The sequence below is a fragment of the Gossypium hirsutum genome, chromosome D11 (assembly GCF_007990345.1).
Source record: "Gossypium hirsutum isolate 1008001.06 chromosome D11, Gossypium_hirsutum_v2.1, whole genome shotgun sequence".
Classification (NCBI taxonomy): domain Eukaryota; kingdom Viridiplantae; phylum Streptophyta; class Magnoliopsida; order Malvales; family Malvaceae; genus Gossypium; species Gossypium hirsutum.
Window position 1 is genome coordinate 64,068,004 of NC_053447.1, and position 20,383 is coordinate 64,088,386.

The window sequence follows — 20,383 nt, forward strand, 5'->3', positions numbered from 1 at the left end:
AAGACGAGGAAGTCAAAGGTAAAAGCTTGCCTATTTGCAGTCGTATCTCATATTATATTTACACGGATAATGTTCCTGAAGTCAGCAAAAGCAATCTTGGATTACCTCAAGGCAGAGTATGTAGGAGATGAGAGGATTCGTGGAATGCAAGTGCTGAATCTAATCAGGGACTTTGAATTGTAGAAAATAAAGGAGTCAGAATCAGTAAAAGAGTACTCTGACAGACTTCTTAGTGTTGCCAACAAGGTGAGGTTGCTTGGATCCGAGTTGAGTGACTTGAGAATAGTGGAAAAGCTGCTTGTAACTGTTCTAGAGAAGTTTGAAGCCACTATAACCACTCTGGAAAACACAAAGGACCTGTCGAAGATCTCTATTGCAGAGCTCTTAAATGCTTTGCAGGCACAAGAGCAAAGAAGGGCCATAAGACAAGAGGGAGTAGTAGAAGCTGCCTTACCTGCCAAGCATCAAGATTAACAGCAGGTATAAAAAGAAGAAGAACTTGAAGTACCAGCCAACAAATGGAGAGAATTCATTCAGCAATTACCAAAAGGGCAAAGGAAAAGACTCAAAGAAAACTTATCCACCCTACCAACATTGTGGAAAAAAAGACCATTCACCATTCAAATGTTGAAGAAGACCTGACGCCAAATGTTCCAAATGCTTCCAACTTGGACATGAAGCAGTGATATGCAAAAACAAAAATCAGGTGCAAGAGGCAGATGCTTAAGTTACTGACCAAGAAGAGGAAGATCAATTATTCGTGGTCACTTGTTTCTCAAGTGGAGAATCAAGTGAGAGTTGGTTGATTGACAGTGATTGCACTAACCACATGACATATGACAAGGAACTCTTCGAGGAATTGAGAACTATCAGGATTAAAAGGGTGAGGATTGGCAATGGTGAACACTTGGCAGTGAAAGGAAAATGCACTGTAGCTATCACAAACTATGAAGGTACAAAAACCATTACAGATGTTCTTTTTGTACCAGAGATTGATCAAAATCTTTTGAGTGTTGGTCAATTGTTGGAAAAAGGCTATAAAGTATTGTTTAAAAATAAACTGTGTTTAATTAGGGATGCTGATGGCAGAGATTTGTTCAAAGTCGAAATGAAGGGAAAAAGTTTTGCTCTTAATCCAATAGAGGAGGAGCAAATGTCCTTTAAATCCAAAGTAAATGTCACTAAAATTTGGCACAAAAGACTCAAGCATTTTCATCATCGAGGGCTGCTTCAAATGTAGTCAAAGAAGCTGGTGGAAGAGCTTACTGATCTTGAAGGTGATCTCTCCTACTGTCGAGCATGCAAATTTGGAAAACAGCATAGACAAACATTTTCTAAGCAAGCCTGGAGAGCTTCGAAGAAGTTACAGCTTGTTCATACTGATCTTTGTGGACCTCAAAGAACGCCATCATTAAATGGTAACCTCTATTATATAGTCTTTATTGATGATCTAACGAGAATGTGTTGGATTTTCTTTTTGAATAAAAAATCAGAAGTTACTAGTGTATTTTAGAAATTCAAGGCCAGGGTAGAAGATGAAAGTGGCTGCATAATTCAGATTTTAAGATCTGATAATGGCAAGGAGTATACTTTAGAAACTCTGAATCGGTTTTGCGAAGAGGCAGGAATCGAGCATCAATTAATAGCACCGTACACTCCATAACAAAATAGAGTCAGTGAGAGGAGAAATAGATTCGTAATGGAGATGACTCGTTGCATGCTTCACGAGAAGAATCTTTCAAAGAGTTTTTGGGCAGAAGCAACAAACACTGTTGTGTTTTAGCAGAAACGGATTCCAACAAAGGCTGTGAAAGATTAGACGCCATTTGAAGCTTGGTATAGATATAAACCATCTCTAAAATTTCTTAAAGTGTTTGGCTGCCTGTGTTTCACTTACATTCCATAGATCAAACGTGACAAGCTTGACAAGAAGGCAGCAGCTGGCATTTTTATTGGCTATAGTACTATTTCTAAGGCTTATAGAGTGTTTCAACCACAAACTGGACGCATTATTGTGAGCAGAGATGTTCACTTTGTGGAAGATGAGCAGTAGAGTTGGGAAGACTCAAAAAAGGCAAATCAGACTTCAAACACTTGACCACTGTCAGCATGCTAGAGGAACTTGAAGATGAAGAATGGCAGGATGCGCTAACAGATGATACAACTGTTAGAGGTACAAGGCTGCTCTCTGATATATATCAGAGATGTAAAATAGTCGACATTGGATGGCTGCAATGAAAGAGGAGCTCTCAATGATTGAGAAAAATAGAACTTGGGACCTGGTTGATAGACCTCTTGACAGAAAAATAATTGGAGTGAGATGGGTGTTCAGGACTAAGCTAAATCCTGATGGCTCAGTCAACAAGTTCAAAGCAAGGCTATAGTTAAGGGATATGCTCAAGTGTTTGGAGTTGCTTATTCAGACACGTTTGCACCGGTTTCTAGGCTTGACACAATCAGATTGCTTCTCGCTCTTGCTGCTCAAAAAAACTAGAAAGTGTTTCAGTTGGACATCAAATCAGCATTCCTCAATAGATTTTTACAAGAAGAATTTTTGTTGAACAACCTGAAGGCTTTGCGGACAAAGGAAATGAATACAAAGTGTACTTGCTGAAGAAGGCATTATATGGCCTAAAACAAGCTCCACAAGCCTGGTACAGTAGAATTGATGATTATTTGGTTGGTCTCGGGTTTAAAAAAAGTCAGTCTAAGCTTACTCTATATGTCAAACATAAAGGTACAAACATTTTAGTTATCTCTCTTTATGTAGATGATTTGTTAGTTACTGGGAGTAATCTGGATCAGATTGATCAGTTCAAGTTGGAGATGACGAAGATCTTTGAAATGACAGACCTTGGCTTAATGACTTACTTTCTTGGAATGGAAATTAAGCAAAGTCAAGATGAAGTGTTCATTTGTCAAAAAAAGTATGCAAAAGAAATGCTTAAGAAGTTTCAGATGGAAGATTGCAAGGCAATGAGTACTCCTATGAATCAAAAGGAGAAGTTGGTTAAAGACGATGGAGCTGCCAAATTTGATGAAGCTGAATTCAGAAGCTTGATAGGATGTCTAATGTATTTGATAGCTACTAGACCTGACATTCTAAATGCAATAAGCATTCTATCCAGATTCATGCATTGTCCGAATGAGACTCACATGAGGGCTGCAAAGAGAGTCATCAGATACATCAAGGGAACTTGGAACTATGGAGTTAAGTTCTTGAAGCATAGAGAGTTCAAGTTAATTGGTTTCTCTGACAGTGATTGGGGTGGTTCAAGTGATGACATGAAGAGTACTTTTGGTTATTGTTTTTGTCTTGGATCAGGGATGTTTTCTTGGAGCTCGAAGAAGTAAGAAATTGTAGCTCAATCCACTACTGAAGCAGAATTTGTTGCTGCGATAGCCACCGTAAATCAAGCTCTCTGGTTAAGGAAGATTCTAACTGATTTGAATCTAGAGCAGAAGCAAAGCACAGAGATCTTTGTTGATAACCAAGCTGCTATTGCAATCTCTAACAATCTAGTGTTTCATGGCAAGACTAAGCACTTCAACATCAAACTGTTCTTTGTACGAGAAGTGCAGAAAAGTGGGGATGTACCTCTTTGTTACTGTAAATCTAAAAATCAAGTTGCAGATATCCTCACCAAGCCATTGCCACTTAGCAAGTTTGAAAGCTTACAGGAAGAAACTTGGAGTTTGAAGCATCTAAACAAGGAGGAGTCTTAAGCCACATGTTTAAGTTGCTGTCACTCATCCATTTTTCTGTTTTGTTTGAATAATTCTCCTTGATTTTAGGAGATAGTTACCAGATTTCTTTGCTTATTTTTAGATCTAATCTCTATTTTTAGTTATGGATACTAATATATAAGTGTTGGAGTATTCAAAAATAAAATGTATTCAAGTCTTCAAGTTTCATTCTAATCTAGAACTTTCTTCTCCTCTCTTTAATATTTTTTTACCAGCAAATTTAATGTGTAAACACCTAACATTAGAAAAACTTAAAACCATCTGTGATAGCTTCAACTGATGATATTCTGTAGGATGATTGCTTTTGAAGGCACGTTGAAAAAAGAGCTGAACAGATTCATATTTATTTAATTTCTTGACTTCATAAATGAGATCAATGCCACACTGGATACGCACTTGTTTATTTCTAGTGGTAATAATGACTACCCTTCCAGGGCCGAATCGATCAATTCCTCCGAATAGAAACTCAAGTTGGCTTAACTTTGACACATCACAAACTACCTGAACTTTCTTCTTGGAAAGCCTGATCCGATTGTGGGAGTTGTGATATATAAATTTTCATCTTCTAATATGGCTGAATGAAATTTCTGACGCAATTTTAATAATTTTCCTCGTTCTTTATATTCTCTCACGTTGGAAAGAAAGAAGTAGTTTTGGAAACCATTTAAAATATGGTAAAAAATCGCTTCGGCAAGTGTAGTTTTGCCCATACCTCCCATACCCCAAATGCCTAGCATTAAGAAATCTGGGAATCCGTCTTGAAATAATGACGAAGCTTCCTGCATCCGCTTTTCAATTCCAACTAAACTCTCTAAATTGGAGCTTGAGGTTCCACAATTCAATTTCTTCACTATATCTTTGACAATTCCATCTGCTAGTGTTGAGTCAGGCCAATATATTAAATGAAGAAACAAATCACAGGAGAAATAAAAAAGGAAAGAGAAGTAAATAAATAAAAATGATAAAGTTTTAACTTAATTGATTCATAGGGTGACTTATAAAAAGAAGACATTCAAATACAGATCTAGAATTCAAATTTCACTATCTACACATGAGAGAATGGTATGAAGGTGTGATGAACTTTGAGTTAAAGAAAGGCAGGATAAAAAACGCAACAAACAATAACGTTGTTGAATGTACAAGCTTAGCATGTTATTCACATTCTTCATATTTTTTCTACAATATGCGTCCCGTCTTTATGCTTACAAAATTATGGTCCTTCAATATATGACAATTTTTTAAAAAAAATTTAGAAAAAGTTAAGTCTTTCATATCAAGTATGTGCCCCTCAACTTGAATCTGGGTAGCATAAATGAATCAATGCTTGGAAAAAAATGTCTGTACTTAATCTCCCTTCTTCCAAATCAATATATGTTATTGAATGTAAAGAAAAGGAACTGCAATTACCGAGTGACGTGTGAATCCCAACCAAATAAGTTGGCAGCAGACGTCAAAGCAGTTCTCCAGGTTTTCAACTTTTCAAGGTCATGCTTAAAATTTTCTTCATGCTTTGCAAATGCATCTGCAAAACTCCCTCTTTGTTTCCGTACATCTGAGGGGTCTACACCGTAAAAAACAGGAACAACACATTTGTTGCAGTCCATGATCTTGACCAGCTAGTCCAAGCACCATCTGGAAGAAGCGTAGTCTTTGGAGAAAACAATGACTGAAACCCAGGATCCTTGAATGACCGTCAACAGTGCCCCTGAAATTTCATCTCCTTTTCGAAGCTCCTCATCGTCTATAAAAGTTTGGATATTCTTTCAACACAAATCTTTGTACAGATGACTCACGAAACCATCACGAGTATCCTTGCCTCTGAAGCTAAGGAAAACATCGTATGTCCTTGCTTTGATCATATCAGCAGAAGATTTAGAGGAAAACATATTTGGGTTCAGCTGGATTAGATGAAAAGATTATAGGAATATGAGTAAATGAAGAGTTTTTAATGTCAATCACGTTTTCATTTGGTTGTTTCTTAGAAAGTTACGGATTGTATTTTATTCTGTACATGAACTGCAAAAGGGGAACCTTTGTACCATTTAGGACCGCCGAATGTTAAGTTTGGTTTGTGGGCAGCATAAAATATTAGTGACACCTTTGTTCACTAGTTTGTGATAGTACTATATTTGATTAAAAAATTTTTAACTTGTATATTACATACGTTTTACTTTGTTTGTAAATATTGATAATATTAATGTATTGCTTTATAAATAATCAAATCTTGAAGCACTTATAATATTTGTTTTTTTTTTAAATATCAGGTTGGTGATAACATAAGAAATAATATTTTGTTTGGTACATAATTTTAAGAAATCAAAATCGTATGAAATAAAAACGAAATATCTAAAACTGTCGTCGGAATAGTCTTGGAAAGTAACAACAGTGGAAACAACGAAAGGTGGAAAGTTTTTGCTGCTACTGTAGTACCACTCTGAAGGCAATTGGATGTTTATGGAAGATCCTGAGCTTTTGAAATCAAACCATTTCCGGATCTCACTTCCAGGGACACATGTAATCACCTTGTTTCTTTTAGCGAATTCCTGTTCAGTTACAATTATTAGAAACATGATCGTTTACTCAGCTTATAAACCATTTGCCACATTTAAGCTGACCTGATGATAATCTTTTAGTAAAGTCACCATATGCTCCAAATAGCATCTGCAATTTTGGGGTTCCAGTATTGCTTATACCTTTCTGATCTGATTATATTAGTTGAATTTACATGGACTACAACAAACATCTATATATTGAGGTCGTGTTCTACATTATTAGGTGTGGGAATTTCAGATTGCATGCAGGCTTGTAATGTAGTCGACAAGCGATTAGCATCCTTAAGTATGAATGACTCGATTCAGGAGGGTTACGACAAAGATTGCAGCTTGAATTACTGTAATTACCAATAAATCAATCATTTCTTCACTGGGTAAACAAAAAGCAACCCCCATACTGTATCTGACTAGTGTTATGCAAGTAATGTAATTAATTATTTGTATATTGTATTGTTACGTTTGCGAGCTCCTTTATTTAATTTCCAAGCAGCTGCCATTTTTATTCCCTAGAACCTTTTGAATGCTTTATCCCCAAGAAGCAACTTAAAGAAAAACAAATACCCTTAGTGTGGACTATTTTGAGTCTTAACGTTTCCTATACATAAGTACGTCCCCATGGCTCTCAATTCTCATCCGTCCTTTTTCTATTCTAATGATCAAGATTACAGATACTCAAAATGACGGTTAGTTCTGTTTCTTTCGTTTTTATGTAGAACACATTACCAAAGAAAAATCAGTTTAGCATCAAACTATACTCTATCTGCCATCATCCTATTAGACAAATATTGGCTAATTACCTACTACTCATCGTAGAAGCAAATATAATTTTTACTACTTGGTAAAAAACTGCATACATTACTGTTAAAACTGAAGCTCGATAATGGTAATATAAAAATATTCCAAAGCAATAAGAAAAAAATAAAACACATAGACTTTACGTGGAAGCCCTTTTAAGAAAAAAGGGTGGAGGAGAAAAAATTCACTAATGTTAAAAATTGAATAATACAAGAGAGTTTTACTACATCTATTCAATGCCAAATAGAAAGAGAGTAGTTCTATATGGATTCTTCTTGTGCAATCAATGTCAAATAGAAGAAAAGTAGTTCTATACGGATCCTACGGCCGACAGATCCCCTTATTTTATTACTGTATTTTATTTCTTTAACAAAAATTTGATTCACACAACTCTAACAATTACCATAACCCACAACCTCTTTGGGGTTAGTTTAATGAATAGACGAAATTGAAAGAAAAGGTGTTTGCTTTTTGTGGACTTTCAAAATTCAGATTAAGGCCTTGGAAACAAGAAATTGACTTGTACAATATATTTGTTTGTTTCGTAGATGTTGATATAGATTTTCAATTTGTCTTGTCAAATATTATTTTCGAGGTTGCTGTCATTCATCAAATTTTGATTATTGAGATTTAATTAAGATTGTATTAACAGCTTTCGAGTAGCTTAGTTAGAGTCCATCATGTTGAAGAATGATTCCAACTTGTTAGTTTTTTAGTTGTTCCTTTTTTTGTTTTTGTTTTTTTTTTTGAGATATGATTTAGTGTCAAAATTTTAATTTCTTGTTAAGATTTGTTGTTGTGTAAAGCCTATATAAGCAGTTAATCTTTAGTTGAATAAAATGTATCAATTTTTCTCAAATATACTATAGCCTATTTGTGCTCATAACTTGTTTGATAAAATTACTCTTAGAAACCTTTTTACCATCTCTTATTTTTAAAGGCTGTTTTGAGTTTCTTTTCCCTTGTGCAGCTGTCCTCTCCAACACATCATTGTTATTGTTGACGTAACAAATGCTAGCACAATGAATCATAGTGAATAATAACAATATAAAGGATTTGTTTTAGATGAGTGAAGTTACAAACCAATAAAAAAGATGGAGGAAAAAATTTTAGAATAGACCCTAAAACACAAATGCAGTGACAATTGGTTATGACGGAAGTGATAAATGACTAGGGATGATAAAAGTTGCAGTAAAAAAATAAAAAGGACTCGATCGAAATGTTCAAATATTGACTTATAATTCTTTGAATGAAATTGTTAAATAGTGGTTATCAAAGAAGTGAGACTGAACATACTAGTTTTGGAGGGCAAAAATAAAAATTTTGTTTAAAACGACTTAAATTGAATACTTAAAAATAGGAGGGACTAAAAATGACATTATTTAACTTAACTGGAGGAGTTACAAATATTAAAGGAAGTTATTTTTGATAATATGTTGAGATACAAATGTATTTTTTGCTTAATCAAGATACAAGTATGGCACAGGAATATTCAATTAAAGTTGAACCGGCAGCTGTAATCATATTTTTGGATGAATAAAAGCAGCATAGGTTGGAATTGATGCTTGCAGCAGTGCTCAATAAAAACAAAATCCACACCTTAAATTGCGGAACGTGCAAAATGATGGAAGCGTAGAGGACATGAATGAGTGAGGGAATGCTTTTCTTCTAAGTATAATATATATCTCCATATCACTTCCAGATGGTTAACAAAATAATAGTTATTTAAATTTATAAGTAAATTTAGGTGCTTATTCTTTATTATCTCTCTCTTTCTTCCATTATATATGCATCATCCATCACTAATGGAAGAGAGAAAGAGTGATAATTGCTTTCTTTTTCTTTTGTGAATTTTTCTCTTTTTTTGGAAATTATATGTTGAGGTTATTCATTCAGTATGATTTACAAGGTTTTTAGAATTAGATAAGTAATCGAATTGGTCAGTTCGTTGATTTATCAGTTTAATTGGTTTGATTGGTTCGATCGATCCGTCCAGTTTAATTAAATAAAATCATTAAAAATTTAGTTTAAGCAACCTTAAACATATCTTTGAATAGTTTTCAGATAAAGTAACTTTGACTTTGAGTCAATTACCCAATTTTTTTATCTTTTAATACAAATATTTTTATTTAAATTAAAGGCATAATGTCTTTTTTGACCCTCCAACTTTACAATAAAAAAAGTTATTTTAGCATTCCATTTAATTTTTTTTGCCTTTTTTATCCCTTAAACTTGTGTTGTTTGTCAAATTATCCAAAATGGATGAAAAAGTTAACATATGTTTAACTTTGTTGACATGGCATCTCCGTGGATTACCATGTGTATATCACATTAGCAATTAATTTTAAAAATTATAAAAATTATTTGAAAAAATTAAAATTATTTAAAAAGTATACAAATTATAAAAAAAATATTTTCTAATATCTTTAAAATTTTAAAAATTAATTAATTGTTGACTATACACATGGACACTACATTAGCAAAGTTAACAGATGTTGACTTTTTTATTCATTTTGAGATGATTTGATAAATAACACAAGTTTAAGGATTGAAAAAAGCAAAAGGTTAAATGAAGAGCTAAAATGACTGTTTTATAAAGTTAGAGGGTCAAATAAATTATTGTGCCTAAGTTAAATTATATAAATAATAATTTTTAAAATTTAAAATTAAATAAATAATAAACTCATAATTTATGAGTCAGAACGGGTTGATAATAAACCATGGCAAAGAATATAGAAAAAAAATTCAGATGGTGGTCCAATTCAGCCGATGGAGAATCTAACTCATTGACATGGAAATTCACAAGGTTTTTTCCTCAATTTTATGGTAAAAGTATAATAAATATTATTGTATTAGAAGTTAGATTAATTTTGTTTTTTTTATTCAAAAAATAGGTAAATTAATCTTTGTACATTAGATCAAAGAGTAAATTGGTCCTTCTGTTAAAAATTTCATCGCTTTCTATTGTTAAGAACTCTATATGTCAGGATGAGATATATGTGGCACGCCACATATCACTGTTTGGTTATTTTATCAACATGCTAGTTTTTAACAGTACAAATAAATGAAATTTTTAATAGAAAGGACCAAAATTTTTTAATGTAATATATAGGGATTAATTTGCCCATGTTTTTAGTAGAGAAATAAAATGCAATTTGACTCCTAGTACAAAAGCGTTTAACTTTTTCCCTTTTTTTTTAGTAAAAAGATAAAATACAATTTGACTCCTAATACATAAACGTCTATAATTTTACCCAATTTTACTCTTATGAATTGTATAATCAATAGTACTTGAAAGATATCAAATGATTAACTATATATACACAAATGTTTCAAATTTTATTTAGTATAAATATTTTAATTAATACAACCTTTACATTACACGGATTTTAAGTTATGATTGGAAATAAATATACAATTTCTCTGATAGCAACTATCATTATGCATCTAAAATCATGGACATGGAAACTATACATCTAAAATCATTCTAATGTTTCCAAGCGAAAGGATAAGCATCTATCACTCATGCAAGAGACGAAGGGCAACAGTTGGTTTCTTTTTCTTTTGTGGATTACACATCCTCCTACCTCAACCTTTTCCAAACCAAAGGTATCATATAATCTTATTTACAAAAATGGAGTAGCATTACACTTTATTCCAAAATGTTGGAAATATAATTCCATCTCACGCTAATAAATCCACGGCACTCTTCTCCTTTGGTGCTTTTTTTCTCGACTTATTAAACACAGAAAAAGAGTGATTAAGAGTGGTACAAGCAACCCAGAAAAACACATTAACACCAAACGTGCAACTAATATTGATTCTTTGCCAGAAAACAACATTTCTCAACAACTTTAGGAGGCACGCACCTTCCACTTCTCCTCTTTTCTTACTTTGACCTTCTTACGTCTTTCACTCCCTCTCCCCATTTATCTTAATTAATTACTTTTGATTTTGTCTCTCTTCAACCTATGAATTAATGATTCTTTTGTGATAATGACTGAGTACCAGAAAAAGCAACGCTGATCATAGGAAATATGGAGATGGGTGTCGAAAATCTGAGTTTTAGGTACCGAAGAAGGCCTTCATACAAGCCGTATTCAACCCCAGAAGCCACCATTTTCGCCCATGACATTACTTTCTAACGTCTCTTTCAGCCTTCTTCCTTATATGCTCTCAAACATATCCCCGAAATTTGTACTGAAAGCGACATTGGAGGCTGTCTGGCCAGTCAGTGCTCAAATGATGATTGTCACCAAACCCTTCAACCATAAAACAATGCAAATGCAAACAATAACTGTTGAAGTTGGTCAACATGCAGCAACCTCAGCTAGCAAGCAGGCCACGAAGACCAAGCCATGCAGGAGCTGCTGGAACGAGCTGAATTTTGTTCATTTTGTAATGTTTAGTTGATGAAATGAGTTTTAGTTCATTTCAAACTAAGTTAGGCCTATGATTGATGTAATTAGGTGGTATGTGAGCTGTAAACACAGCTTTGTACAAGCTCACAAGTTTAGTTTTCAAGTTTCAATGTAATTAGTGGTGGTAGGTATTGTTTAGGTGACTGCTTACTGTTTTTTTGACAAGCTTAGTGCTTGATTTATGTATTGGCATTATGCCATTGTTCTACTTGTGAATGAATCTGATTTTGTTCATCAAAATACTCTCCATTTTTCTTTGTTATTCTTCCTTGTTTTGCTTCGAATTTGGTTGTTTGCTCAGCAAGTATCGAGGCTTGCTGCACAAGACACAAGCTGAGCTTGTTTGATTCTGTTAAAACACCAACAATAACAATGGTGGTGGCTCCTGGGAAAGAAGCGAAAGAAGGGAGAGGATGGATTTTGAGAAAATACCTTTTGATCAATTTTTTATGAACGTGTACAAATTTTGAGAATTAAGTTTAAAGATACTCCAATTTAAAAATTAAAATTAATGAGTGGGAAAAAAACTCCCTCTTTCCCCTTCTCCAATATTATATTGATAAAAAAAATTAAACATTCTTTCAAATTATACTTTATTTATTAGACATTTGCATTAAATTTTAACTTTTAAAAAACCCCAAAAAGATGCCATTGAAGCTTTTGCATGGTAGACAAAGGCTGAGACGTCATTTACAAGTGTGATATGTGGATATCTCTCTTCCCCTTCCCCTTCCCCTTCCCCTTCGCCTAAGTTTTCTCTCTACCATACCTCTTTTCATCATCTTCTTCTTGCATTTGTTCAATCATCACAAACCCAGAAATTAATCAAAAATTATAAAGTACAAGAATCACCGTCCGAAAAGAAATCTCAAGTAAAGTTCTTTCGTCTAATGCTACCAATTACTTATCGGCATTACTGAAGATCTTTTAAAAATTTTGTAACTACTGTTTCTGCGTGCTAATTAACTTTCACGTTCTGGTATTGGATCGAAGTTGCTTGGGTTTACAACTTAATTTTTGGATATTATGGGATAATGATGTTAAAATCGCAAACCATATAAGATAGAAGGTTGCCCATTATGATTATACTCCTCCAAGATTGATATCTTGTAACTATATTACCTGGACTCAATGGTGGGTGTTTGAAATGGATACCAATCATTTTAATTAATGCTATAATTGAATTATAATGTATAAGAAGAAAACTTAATTTTACAAGCTGGTTTTGCTCTTCATTTGGTTGCTGGGTTTCAATTTTACCAAGTGATTATTCGTTTTGGTCCATTTTTAGCTTTTTTATTGTGGGATTTAAAGCTAAGGCACTTAATCAATCTGAGATTTTGCATGGATATGGGGTTAAAAAATGGGAGCATGGGTGTAAAGGAAAATCACCAAGGAAATGGAGCATGGGTGTAGTCTCTAATTATATTATGGACTGTAGAAAGTCAAGCTGGGCTTAACAATTAATACTAATAACATATTCAAGTAATGAATTTGGTTTTCTTCCTGAACCTTTAATTTTGAGCACTTTGATTTAATTAAGTACATTGAATTCATTGACATGATTGATCAGCACGCATGCATGGTCCGTGGACAGAATGTATGATTGTTAATTTTGCAGTCCATGATCTTCACCATCTCCTCTAAGCACCATATAGAGGAAGCATAGCCTTTGGAGAAAACAATAACTGAAACCCTCCATTCTTCAATGGCCTTCAATAGTGCGTCTGAAATTTCATCGTACAGATGACTTATGAAACCATAACGAGTATCTTCACCTCTGAAACTAAGAAAAACATCGTACCTCGTTGCTTTGATCAAAGAAGAAGAAGAAAAGATATTAGATGTTGGATGAGAGAGTATTCGATTAGCAGTAAATCATTTTTCTTTCTAGTCAATTACGCCTACATTGGGTCTTTCTTAGAAATACCCATAGTACTTCACATCAACTGCAAAAGCTACATTGAAATCATCCATTGTCGGCAGGGGAACAGATAAGCGTAATAACCCAGAGAAAATTTTATTTAACATGCATGTTAAATTAATCTGTGATAATATAAGAAATAAGTAATAAAATATTTAATAGATAAATTTAAAATATATAATACACATATTTTATTTTGTTTGAGATATATTATTTTATGAAATACCATTCTCACCAAAATTTGAATACACCACAAATTATTAAAAAAAACTAAAAAATATAGCTACAACACATACATTAAACTAGTTATGTCGCATTTCTTTTAGCTTGATATTGTTTTAAATTTCTTAAAATATAATACATCTTATATATATATATGAGTGTGTATATACCCATCAATTATATCAGAGCAATGGGTCCTGAGTTTCTCCTTTTATGAGTGGAAAGTGGACTGATTTGTATTTTTTAAAGGAGGATATGGGCTTTCTTTTATTGATTTCTTTTTATTTAAAAAAAATTAAATTCAATGGATTTAATGATTAGTTTAAGTATGCTTCAATTATTCAGATTTTGTGTCTCTATTTTTTAAGAAAATTTAATTTAATTGTGAAAGTATCTCGAGTTATTATTATTATTTATTGTATCTCTCTTTCTTCGATTATTTAGGCATCATCCATCACTAATGAAAGACACAAACACTGATAATTATTTTCTTTTTTCTTTTTGAAAGACTTTTAAAGAAATCAGTGATTATTTACATGGTTTTTAGAATTGGATTAGTCATTGAATTCAGTTTTATTAGTTCAAATAATTTGATCGGTTCATTCAATTTGATTAAATAAATTATTAAAAATTTATTAAAAATCTAATTCAACTAATCGATCCAATCTGGTTCAAACAACCTTAACCATATACTTGAATGGTTTTGAGATCAAGTAAATTTGACTTTGAGTCAATTACCAAACTTTTATTTTTAATACAAATATTTTTATTTAAATTAAAGGCATAATGTCTTTTTTGACTCTCCAACTTTACAAAAAAAATCATTTTAGCCCTTCATTTAATTTTTTCTTCTTTTAGCCCTTAAACATGTATTGTTGTCAGATTACCCAAAATGAATGCAAAAATTAGTATATATTAACTTTATTGACGTGACATTTATATGGATTACTATGTATATGTCATGTCAACAAATAATAATTTTTTAGAATTTTAAAAATTTTAAAAATTAATTTAAAAATTAAAATTATTAACAGTATACAAATTATAAAAAATATTTTTAATACTTTTAAATTTTTAAAAATTAATTAATTGCTGATCATATACGTGAATATCACATCAATAAAATAAATATATATTTAACTTTTTTTATTATCTATTTTAGAATGATTTAATAAATAAAATAAATTTAAGAGTTAAAAAAGATACAAAAATTTAAACAGAAAATTAAATAATTTTTTTATAAAATTAGAGGAACAAATAAATCCTCTTACCTAAGTTAAATTATATAAATAATAACAGCAGCACAGGTTGGAATTGGTGATCTCAATAGAAGTAAAATCCAAACCATAAATTACGGAACCGCCCGAAAAAGGAAAAGTAAAATGAGTGAAGAAAAATGTAAAAATTATATTTATATAAAGCTTCGGTTAAATGTAAAGTTGAAAAAAAAAATTTGAAAAGAAAAATCCTAAAGCACACTTACAAAAACTGACATTCTCCTATGCTATTAATTAAACAATTCCTTGAAAGATAATTTAAGGTATACTACTCGTAGATGATCTTCGATTCGTTATACTGCTTTGCCCAACTTGTAGAAGTTTAATAGTAAAGTTAAATATTTAAAATCTAATGTTTATCTGAGATTTTAGATTGATTTTATACAAGATAATATAAAAACACTCACTTTTATTTTATGGAAGATAAAAACACTTTCATAATAATATAACTTAGATTATATAAATACTAATTTTTCTTCATTGTCCAAATAAATTTATGCTCGATTTGTTGAGCAAGTTTTGAGAGAAGTAACTTAAGAAGTGACCATTGCACTTGAGACTATGTTAGATACATAATTTATCTTAGTTGCTAGCATGGCAAAGCCAGAACAATTTTTTAAGGGGGCCGAATGAAATTTTAATTTTTTATAGTTTATATCTTTATAATTTTTAAATGATTAAATCAAATTTTTATAATTTTAGGAGGGTCAAAGTATAATTTTATCTTTACTAATTTAAAATTTTAAAAATTTTTAAAAAACCTAAATTGCAATTCTTCATTTTAGGAGGGCCAGCCCCTACTAGTCCCTAGGTTCGCCTCTGATTCCGACAACGTGAAAGTTCAACTTATTGGTCATGGATGTTTATCTTATAGCTTACATTTTGGATATGAATCATAAGGATTATTATTTGCTTATAATATAAGATTTAAAATGACGTCTTACAAAATAATGCTGGAAATCACATTAAGGCATGAAGCTTGGTTCTAATTCCAGTAAGATATAAAAGAGAAAAAAAAAAAAAAAGCAGTTCTACTATACATGGAAGGCTGGTTTCATCATAATAAGAGGCTTCCTCGGAGAAAATTGATAACCTTAAACGCTTAAATAGAAGAATACCTTTGTTAACGGAAACCTCCTTCTCAGTGGATTGACCTCTGTTAGCCTTATTTGAACCTGTTGAAGGGCGATTTTCACGGGACTGGTGATTAGTACCTGAGACAATACGTAAAAGATTTGATACGTACAACTATAGGGAGGCAATAAAGGAGAAAAGTCTTTGCCAAAGGGTAGAACTGTGGGACATTGCCACCGGATTTCCAAGTGGAGAAGGCCACTTTGATGGCCGACGACACCCACTGGCCTGGGACATGGCTCAATCCAATTGCTGACCATTCCAAGGGAGACCATGCTGGAATCTTACAGGTATTTTTCTTTTTCCTTTTCGAGTTTTTCGATCAAACTAATGGAACCCATTTTTGTTTTAAAGATGATTGATTAATGGAATGTGTGATAGGTGATGAGTAAATTCCCAGAATCTGATCCGGTGATAGGTTAGTTAGATGAGAAAAAGTTAGATTTCACAGGGGTGACTTAAGAATACCAATGTTCTCGTACGTTTTAAAGGAGAAACGTTTTGATCATAACAAGAGGCTACGAAAACGCTTCTTGCGAGAAATGTTTTCAATTGAGGGGTAACAGAGAGGTTGAAAGTGTTTTTGTAGTGCATTTTCAGCTTTTTTCCTATTTTCTTTTTGTTTTCAGTTTATTTTCTTAAATTTTGAGATTTCATTTTATAATAGGCATATTAATTGCCTAATTAACCCAACCCAAAAAGCTTGTAACTTCATTGGGGGGGGGGAACATGGCATTGAAAATCTTTGTGCCACTTTAAAATGCGCCCAATATATTAAGATCACGGGCACAAGTAGAAATATATTTAGGGGCTAAAATTAAATAATAATTTATTAAGAGATTAAAATATAGTTTTATAATGTATTAATTTATTATTTTTCATATTTTTGAAGGAATTAAACATAATTTATTTCATTTTAGAAGGTTAAAGTATTATTATAAATTAAATTTTAATTTAATTATTTTATACTTAAATAAAAAAATTTCATTTGAAAAGGGCTAAGCCCCTACCTTTCCCCACATATTTGCCACTGATTGAGAGTTTACTTTATGGATAATGGAATAATTTAGGGGTGAATTAGGCTAATAATAAGATTGCATTTCAGTTAATTAACTTCGAAAAGTTATATAATAGTTATTAAAATTATCAAATTGTGACATAGCATGTTGATTTAAAAGGTTAACAATGAATTTGAACCCTGAGTTATAGTTATAATCTCATTTTGATACTTTTAATATTTTCTTAACAATAATTTTAAAAATAATTTTAAAGATTTTAAAAGTAAATAAATAAATTTAAAAATTACAATTTATAAAAAAAATATTATAAACAATTTCCAAAATATTAAAAAATATAATATGATTATTAAACAATCGGTTGACGGGAATAAGCATTTTCTTGTTGTTTAGCATTGGGTATTTTTCCAGTGAACGGATTGATTAATGATGAAGAAAATTCTTATTTGAAAGTATCCACTGACGGAAATTCACAGCTTAACAACATCGAGCACAAGCTCGAGACACTGACATGAGATGAAACAATGTCATGAGAGGCTAAATCGAAATTACAAAAAGCGAGAAAAAAGGGCTATTGGAGATAGCAAACACAATGGTTAAATGTTCAGCTTAGGTAAAAAAAAGTAAAATTACTCACATTTAGGATATGTAGAAGTTTATGTTACATACATTGGGTTTGGATTTTTATGAAATATTAATACATACAAGGGAGTACGTTGTTGGAGATGGGAAAATTGGGTGTAAAAAATCTGAGTTTTAGGTAGAAGAAGACCTAAAGTGACATTCACATCTAAAGTGAAATTTTGTGTCATCAGAATAGTCTTGGAATGAAACTGCAAAGCCTGGAATGTTTTTTCTTGCCATAACAGTACCACTCCGAAGGCAGTTGGATGCTTATAGACGAACCTAAGCTTCTGAAATGAATCCATTCCGGGATTTCACTTCCAGGGACGCAAGCAATAACCTTATTTCTTTGAGAGCACCCCTGTTCGATTACAATTATTAGAAACATGATACGATTATTCAACATATAAATTTGACAGATTGAAGATATAGAAGAAGAAGAAGAACTTGACCTGATGTATGCCCAAATAGCATCTGCAGCTTTGATGTTCCAGGATTGCCGACAGCTTCTTGGTCCAGTTGGAAGCAATTGGTAAATAGCCAAACCAAGGATCGAAATGGTTAATCCTTACAAAGTAGTGCCTGCTCAAAGAGCTTCTTAATGCTTGAGACTTCCTCTAGTGAAGTGCAGTCATGTGCATCCAAATGTCCTAGGCTCGGTGGAAGCTCTGGTAATGATTTCAGTCTCTTGCATTTCCACAAGATTAACTCTTCCAACCAAGGAGGTTGTTTGATGGTTGTTGGCAAGTTCTCAATATTGGTTCCAGATAAATCTAATGTCTTCAATGAGGACAATCCATGGAGATCCTTCTGCATCTCTGGTCTGCCTGTTAAGGAAGCTACCGCAATGGCAGAAAACAAGTTTTTAACAACACGATTTGAACAACTATAAAGATGAAGATGGTGAAGAGATTTCAATTTATAAAAGTTGTCGGGAAGACAAACAAGGTTTTCACAATTGTACAGTCTCAATTCCATAAGACCAATAAGATTCTCCACAGAGGTTGGTAACTCCTTCAAAGTCGTTCCATTTAAATCAATATCCCTCAACCTCTTTAGAAAAGTCTCCAATATTGAGCGCCTTTAAGATAGAATAAGTACTTGTGAATGTAAAGAAAAAGAACTTGAATTACCGAGTAACTTGTGAATTCCAACCGGATAAATTGGCAGCAGACGTCAAAGCACTTCTCCAGGATTTCACCTTTTCAACATCATGCTTTAAATTTGCTTCATGCTTCGAAAATGCATCAGCAACACTCCCTCTTTGTTTCCTTACATCTGAGGGGTCTACACTGTAAAAAACAGGAACAACACATTTCACCTTTGTTTACTTGTGAATGTAAAGAAAAAGAACTTGAATTACCGAGTAACTTGTGAATTCCAACCGGATAAATTGGCAGCAGACGTCAAAGCACTTCTCCAGGATTTCACCTTTTCAACATCATGCTTTAAATTTGCTTCATGCTTCGAAAATGCATCAGCAACACTCCCTCTTTGTTTCCTTACATCTGAGGGGTCTACACTGTAAAAAACAGGAACAACACATTTGTTGCAGTCCATGATCTTGACCAGCTCATCCAAGCACCATTTGGAAGAAGCTTACTCTTTGGAGAAAACAATGACTGAAACCCTAGCTCCTTCAATGGCCGTTAACAGTGCCTCTGAAATCTCATCTCCTCTTGGAAGCTTCTCGCTGTCTATAAAAGTTTCGATATTCTTCCGACGCAAATCTTTATACAGATGACTCACGAAACCATCACGAGTATCCTCGCCTCTGAAGCTAAGGAAAACATCATATGTCCTTGCTTTGATCATATCAGCAGCAGCAGCAGAAGAAGATGATGTTGAAGCAAGCATAGTGTTAAGAAAATGAATGTAAGATTAATGATGGATACCTTCATTCAAGTAGAAGAGTAGTAAATATATACACATGACTGTAACTAACCCTACTGCAGCCTAACTAACCCTACTGCTAATTACACGTTTGTTAACTAATAACTAACGGTACATAAATGCCACTTTAACAGACGTATACTCTCAACATGCCCCCTCAAGTTGGCGGATGAAAAATATCTTTCAGCCCCAACTTGGACACTAAGTACTGATGCTGAGAAATTCCTAAGCCTTTAGTAAGCAAATCGGCCACTTGCTCATTTGTAGAAATATGGTGTGTGACGACATCGCCCGCTTGAATTTTTTCACGAACAAAGTGACAATCAATGTCAATATGCTTGGTCCGTTCATGAAAGACAGGATTCGAAGCTATTTGAAGGGCAGCCTGATTATCACAGTGTAGCAACATAGGTTTGGAAACATGAAAACCCAACTCAGCTAATAAACCCTTTAACCAGACCAACTCTGCGACAGTAGTGGCCATGCTTCGGTATTCGACTTCTGCAGATGAGCGAGACACAGTGGTCTGTTTTTTTGATTTCCAGGAAACCAGGGAATTGCCTAGTTTGACGTAATATCCGGTGACGGACTTGCGAGTCATGGGACAAGAGGCCCAATCAGAATCACAGTAGGCTTGGATGTCAGTAGTGCCTTCAGAGGAAAGAAAAATACCTTGACCTGGACTTTTTTTAAGGTATCGCACAATACGTAAAGCAGCCTCATAATGTTCCCGTTTTGGCTTGTGCATAAACTGACTAAGGTGTTGGACCCCAAAAGC

The 20,383-nt window shown here is 33.0% G+C and overlaps 1 protein-coding gene across 1 annotated transcript; it reads right to left on the reverse strand.

Annotated features, from left to right (window-relative positions):
- Nucleotides 1–18,273: 18,273 nt before the first annotated feature.
- Nucleotides 18,274–19,569, reverse strand: LOC107929740 (TMV resistance protein N-like). The gene is made up of 4 exons (XM_041104355.1): nt 19,316–19,569; nt 19,076–19,234; nt 18,846–19,004; nt 18,274–18,793 (listed from the first exon to the last, which is right to left on the reverse strand). Exons 1-4 carry the CDS (start codon nt 19,567–19,569, stop codon nt 18,274–18,276), a joined length of 1,092 nt encoding a protein of 363 aa, XP_040960289.1.
- Nucleotides 19,570–20,383: the final 814 nt, after the last annotated feature.

Coding starts and splice junctions, on each gene's coding strand:
- LOC107929740 (XM_041104355.1), bottom strand. CDS start 19,569: ATGCTTGCTTCAACATCATCTTCTTCTGCTGCTGCTGCTGATATGATC. Junction 19,235..19,315: donor GTCATTGTTTTCTCCAAAGA/GTAAGCTTCTTC, acceptor TGTTTTTTACAG/TGTAGACCCCTCAGATGTAA. Junction 19,005..19,075: donor TGGAATTCACAAGTTACTCG/GTAATTCAAGTT, acceptor TGTTTTTTACAG/TGTAGACCCCTCAGATGTAA.